The sequence below is a fragment of the Bufo gargarizans genome, chromosome 2 (assembly GCF_014858855.1).
Source record: "Bufo gargarizans isolate SCDJY-AF-19 chromosome 2, ASM1485885v1, whole genome shotgun sequence".
In the NCBI taxonomy this organism is placed as follows: Eukaryota; Metazoa; Chordata; class Amphibia; order Anura; family Bufonidae; genus Bufo; species Bufo gargarizans.
The window spans coordinates 11,537,835-11,544,305 of record NC_058081.1 but is presented as its reverse complement, the minus strand read 5'-3'; the positions used below and the strand labels follow the sequence as shown (position 1 = coordinate 11,544,305).

At 41.6% G+C, this 6,471-nt stretch overlaps 1 protein-coding gene across 1 annotated transcript; it reads left to right on the top strand.

Moving 5' to 3' along the window:
- The first annotated feature begins 903 nt into the window (after positions 1-903).
- LOC122925426 (olfactory receptor 10A4-like) lies at positions 904-1,656 on the top strand. Its single transcript, XM_044276787.1, has one exon. The coding sequence runs from the start codon at positions 904-906 to the stop codon at positions 1,654-1,656; it is 753 nt and encodes a 250-aa protein (XP_044132722.1).
- The last annotated feature ends 4,815 nt before the right edge of the window (positions 1,657-6,471 follow it).

Here is a 6,471-nt window from a genome sequence, read left to right as displayed (position 1 = left end):
ACTCAGACAAAGCTCTAGTATTCTCATATGGACATGGGTGAAAGACATCCCTCGCTAAAGGTCTGCATCAATCATGTCCTTCTGGTAGAGTACCCAGAGAAGAGATGCTTCTCCTCAGTGCAGGCACATGGCAGCCAACTAGGAGTTATCCAAATTACTTTGTCTGATATATGTTTACATACGTGGGCGCATTCTAACCATCACACCCTTTACAAAAAAGTCAACACATTATTTATGTAGTGAGGGGCATAAAAACATTGCAAAGTTGCTTTTTCTTGTTGCATAATCATCCCAAAATAGATAAACCTTAAATTAAAAGGTATCTGCCAGCAGTTCTGACCTTTCAAAAACTGAAAGCACTAGGTAAAGTGCTGTAGCAAGTTGGGAAAAGCATACCTCTATAGGAGCATTTATTATCAACAGGACTGAGATATTGAGTTTTTTAAGATAGTCCCTCACTGTGAAGTCCTCTGTATAATGAGCTGCTTTACGACCGTTCCCCTCGTCTCTGACTGACTGCTGTAGTCATGTTCTGGATGGATGCTACAGCTGGCACTCAGAGCAGAGGAGAGAGGTTGTGAAGCCCCTAAATGAGAGCAGAGAACACTTTATATTGATGAACCACATTTAGACGCTTGCTGATAAAAAACCTTGACAGAAAAATAAAAAAATATATATATATATATATATATATATATATATATATAATCAATATTATCCATATCTTCTCTGCAGATGGTATTGAGAAATAATATCACCTACATCATCCTTCTGGGATTTCCACATTTCCAATATGTCACATTTCTATTCTTCTCATTACTGACCATTTTATACTGTGGGACCATCTCAGGAAACCTTCTTATCATTGTCTTATATTTAGTAAGTAAAACTCTTCAGTCCCCCATGTACTTCTTTATTACACAGCTATCGATATGTGACCTCCTGGTGACTGCAGATATTGTACCGACCCTACTTCACACAGTATTGTATGCAGGAAGTAGCATAACTCTCATCGGCTGCATAACCCAATATTCTGTCTTTGCCATCTCGGAGTCCTCAGAATGCCTTCTTCTGTCACTGATGTCTTATGATCGTTATGTGGCCATCTGCATCCCTCTCCATTATCACTCTATCATGAACCATAACTTTTGCATCACATCAGTAAGTGTTATTTGGTTGGTGGCTTTTACAATATCACTGATCAATATCATCTGTATCTATAGCTTTTATTTTTGTGGACCACATGTTATTGACCATTTCTACTGTGACTATGAACCCATAGTGCAGCTCTCCTGCTCGGACACAACCATCATAGAAGAAATTAATCTTATATTGGGATTTTTAGTTGTTACAGGACCTTTTATAGTCATTTTGATGTCCTATGTGTACATTGTCACCACTATTCTGAAGATCCCATCCAATACCGGAAGACATAAAGCCTTCTCCACATGTAGCTCCCATGTCATTGTGGTTTCCTTATTTTATGGGACAATAATTATTGTTTATATGTTTCCTACAGCAGGACAATCCCTGACCCTGAGGAAGATCTTGTCTCTGATGTACACTGTGTTGACCCCCCTGCTTAATCCTATTATATACACTCTAAGGAACAAAGACCTTAAAGAGGCCTTTCATAAACTTAATCTTTTTTTCTGATCTGGTTATGGTGGTTCATAAAAAAGAACACTAGTTTGATATACTACAGTGTGATGTAATACATGGGTTAAAATGACATAAAAATAATGAAACATAGTTTCCTCCAACTAAGCTAGACAATTTTCCCACCCATTCCTCCAAATTATCCTACCGATAAATACCGAGTTACAGACAGTGAACAATTTATATTAATTTAGCCACAGCAGCTATTTTGTCTCGCAAACTCTTACACTTGACCTGTATAAACAATGCAAAACTTTACCCAAACTTCTCTGACTCTCACACCAACAGAAACAAAAATCTTGCAACTAGAGATGAGCAATTTGATATTTGTTTCAGATATGATTCTAATGAATCGCTTGAAAGATTTGACTAGAGTATACATAAGTCCCACAAGAATCAAAAGTGCTCAAATGGGTCTGAAAAAGTGTGTCTAATGCCCTGAGATCTTTTAGGCCTCATCATGTTTTTTTTTTTTTTTTCTCTCATGTCTCTCTTTCAGTTTTATTTCTTTCTATATCTTCAAAACTCACCGGAAATTAGAATTTTGGCGGCAACAGATTTTTCCCCCCAAATTTTGAATAATTTTGCTAATCTCTACTCATAATGATGATAACATAGCTTTAGAGCTACAAAGTCTAGTGCCATTCTGTCCACATACTTTATTTACCCCAAGCAGTGCACCACAGGCTCAGGGGGTTCAATCTAGACACACTCTCTTTGGGACATCACTATGCAGGGGTCCCAAATATAACCAACCATAAATTTGGAGGGACTATACCCACTAGGAATTTCCTCCAGACAAACCAAATGTCTATTGTTATAATACTGAAATCCTCTTAATGTAGCAAACACAAAGTCCACTGGAACTTTTCTGCAGTCACAGGACACTGGAAGGACCAAAGTCATGGGAAGGGTTCTTATCTCCCCAAAGACTCAACCCCTTTCAAGAGGCTCTGTCAGCATGATCAGCCCTATTAAACCATTTGGCCTGATAAAGTTGATCATGCTGATTGAAGAGATACCTTTCTTTGGTCTGCATGTTAAACAGCTGCAGAGATATCTGCATTTTATCATATGCAAATGCTCTCTTTATGGCCCCGGGGGGTGGGCTGAATCCTTGTGGCACTGCTTTGGTAACACTCATGTGCTTTGCACACTCACCCTTCTCTTGATTGATGCGGTTAGACATCAGAATCCTGAGGGCAGAGCTGTTTCCTAGAATGTACAGTACATATCATGTACACTACTTACTATAGCCTTACCATGTTGAGAATAGAGGTTTTCATATCCTTATAAAGCTAATACATATTACTGGTTTATACACGGGCACAATATAGGCAGACCATGCGACTGCTATGGGGCCAAGGGAAAGAAGGGGCCCAGTTGAAATCATCCCCTCTTCTACTGGAGGTGAAAACTTGGTCAGGACTCTACCCTCTAAAGGAACAACTTTTAGAAAATGAGGCAGTGGAAAAAACGGCGGAATCCCTTCTGTCCTGTGTAGGGGGCCTGGCTTGATCCGTCCTATGGGGCTCTTACTTCTCTATGTACGCCACTGCCCAGGGGCGTAACTACCATAGCAGCAGACCATGTGACTGCTATGGGACCTATGGCAAGAGGGGACCCAGTCTTAGATGGGATTATCTCCTCTTCTACTGGAGGTGAAAACATTGTCAGAACTCTACCCTCTAAAGTAATAACTTTTAGCAAATGAGGCAGTGGAAAAATGGACCAAGGGTCTTTGAAAAGGGTTTAGGCATACTGTGCTGTGTGGGGGGCCTGGTTTGATACTTGCTATGGGGCCCTTACTTCTCTATGTACGCCACAGCCCGAACCCCATTGATGTCAATGCAGTGCTGAACTTTGGTGCTGTAAAATGGCCATAAAATAGTTGTAGTAAGGGCTGCAAAAGGAAGCAAAATGGTGGTAAGAGCAGGACAATTGAACTGCAAACAAATGTGGATAGATAAATGACTTAAAATAATGTAAAATATAAATTATTAATATAATATTGAAACAGGAAGTGGAGGTCCAAATGGAGTAGGAAGTTGAGGAGGTTGTAAAAGTGTAGACATGGTGGTGTAGGTGGAAGAGGTGCATTAAACGTTTTTTTCTTTCTTTCTTTTATTTGTTTGTTTTGGGGAAGCCCCCAAATATTGGAAAATGGCAAATCAAATTGCGCTGGGGTATAACAATGGCTAGGTGTGGCCGGTATACTTCTCTACTCTACGTGAACATGGTGGTGTAGGTGGAAGAGGCGGATGGGGTGGAGGAGGTAACCACCACTGTTTTTGTGTTGGTTTTTTAAATTTATTTATAATTTGGGGTGGCCCCAAAACATTTTTGAATGGCAAACTGAGCAAACTGCGCAGGAGTATAACAATGGCTGGGTGCTGCCCGTATACTTGTCTACTCTGCCAATATAACAAATAGTAATCTTGAACCAGGAGGTGGAGGTCCAAGTGGAAGAGGAGGTGGACATGGCGGTGTAGCTGGAAGCAGCAGGGGGGAGGTGGTAGCCAACACTGGTTTTGTGTTGTTGCTTTTTTAACCTGTACGCCCTGATGTCCTGGTACTAAGGGCCATGACCGCAGTGATCAGAAACTTCAAAATGCCCTCTTTGTGATGTGCCGGCGGGCTCAGCGGGGAGTGGTGCGGGGGGTGTGGGTGGTGTGGCAGTAGGGGAGGGCGCGCACGCGATCATCCGGCCGCCCTCCCTCTAATTTTCAGGATGACAGAACGGTTAGCAAGCAGAGTATCAGGACATTGCTGACACTCTGCTTGAAACGGCTGACATCATCACACAGATGTCAGCTGTTTAACCCCTTCCATGCTGCGGTCCGTGGGGACCTCTGTATGGAAGAGGTTAACAGGGAAGGAGTTCCCTCCCTCTCCCATCGGGGGCTGCTGTGCCTTTTCAGGACCCGATTCTTGACGGGATCACAAAGAGAGGGGACCCCTCTCCCTCCCCATCACACGCTTCTCTGTTGTGGCAACGAGTGATGGTTACCATGGCAACCGGACACCTTCACAGGCTTCCGGCTGTCCATGGTGCTGATCAGACTAAGTAAAGTGAAAATACAGTACAGTAGTATACGATATAGTGTACTGTATTGTATTATACAGACATCAGACCCACTGGATCTTCAAGAATCAAGTGGGTCTGGGTAATAAAAAAATAAAAATAAAAAAAGTGAAAAAAGTAAAAATAAAAAACACATTTATCACTGATTAATAATAAAAAATAAAAATTCCCTACACATGTTTGATATCACCGCGTCCGTGACGACCTGATCTATAAAACGGTCATGTTACTTTACCCTCACGAAGAACTCCATAAAAAAATAAAAATAAAAACTATTATGAAATAGAAATTTTGCCCACCTTACTTCCCAAAAAAAGTAAAAAAAGTAACATAGTAACATAGTACATAAGGCCAAAAAAAGACATCTGTCCATCCAGTTCGGCCTGTCATCCTGCAAGTTGATCCAGAGAAAGGCAAAAAAAAACAAAAAAACTGTGAGGTAGAAGCCAATTGTCCCCACTTTAGAGGAATAAAAAAATCCTCCCCAACTCCAATCAGGCATCAGAATAACTCCCTGGATCAACGACCCCTCTCTAGAAGCTATAGCCTGTAATATTATTACGCTCCAGAAATACATCCAGGCCCCTCTTGAATTCCTTTATTGTACTCACCATCACCACCTCCTCAGGCAGAGAGTTCCATAGTCTCACTGCTCTTATCGTAAAGAATCCTCTTCTATGTTTGTGTACAAACCTTCTTTCCTCCAGACGCAGAGGATGTCCCCTCATCACAGTCACAGTCCTGGGGAAAAATAGATGATGGGATAGTTTTCTGTACTGACCCATGATATATTTATACATAGTAATTAGATCTCCCCTCAGTCGTCTTTTTTCTAAAGTGAAAAACCCTAATTTTGATAATCTTTCAGGGTACTGTAGTTGCCCCATTCCATTTATTACTTTAGTTGCCCTCCTCTGAACCTTCTCCAGCTCTGCTATGTCTGCCTTGTTCACAGGAGCCCAGAACTGTACACAGTACTCCATGTGTGGTCTGACTAGCAATTTGTAAAGTGGTAGGACTATGTTCTTATCACAGGCATCTATGCCCCTTTTGATGCAACCTATTATCTTATTGGCCTTGGCAGAAGCTGCCTGACACTGGTTTTTGCAGCTTAGTTTGCTGTTTATTAAAATTGCTAGATCCTTTTCCATGTCAGTGTTACAGAAATTTTTACCATTTAGCATGTACGGGTGACTTGCATTATTCCTTCCCATGTGCATAACCTTACATTTGTCAGGGTTAAACCTCATCTGCCACTTCTCTGCCCAAGCCTCCAATGTATACAGATCCCTCTGTAGTAGTATACAGTTCTCTGTAGTATATATAAAGTATACTGTCCTCTGTAGTATATATACAGTATACTGTCCTCTTCAGTGTTAATTACTTTACACAGTTAAGTGTCACCTGCGAAAATTGATATTTTACTGTGCAAGCCTTCTACAAGATCATTGATAAATATATTGAAGATAATAGGGCCCAATACTAACCCCTGAGGTACCCCACTAGTGACAGTGACCCAATCTGAGTGTGTACCGTTAACCCCTTAGGGACGCCTGATGTACCGGTACAGCATGTTTCCCGAGTCCTCAAGGATAGAGTTGAGCGGACACCTGGATGTTCGGGTTCGAGAAGTTCGGCCATACTTCCCGGAAATGTTCGGGTTCGGGATCCGAACCCGATCCGAACTTCGTCCCGAGCCCCATTGAAGTCAATGGGGACCCGAACTT

Bases quoted from the DNA above. Each gene is read 5' to 3' on its own strand.
- LOC122925426 (XM_044276787.1), top strand. From the start codon at position 904: ATGTACTTCTTTATTACACAGCTATCGATATGTGACCTCCTGGTGACT.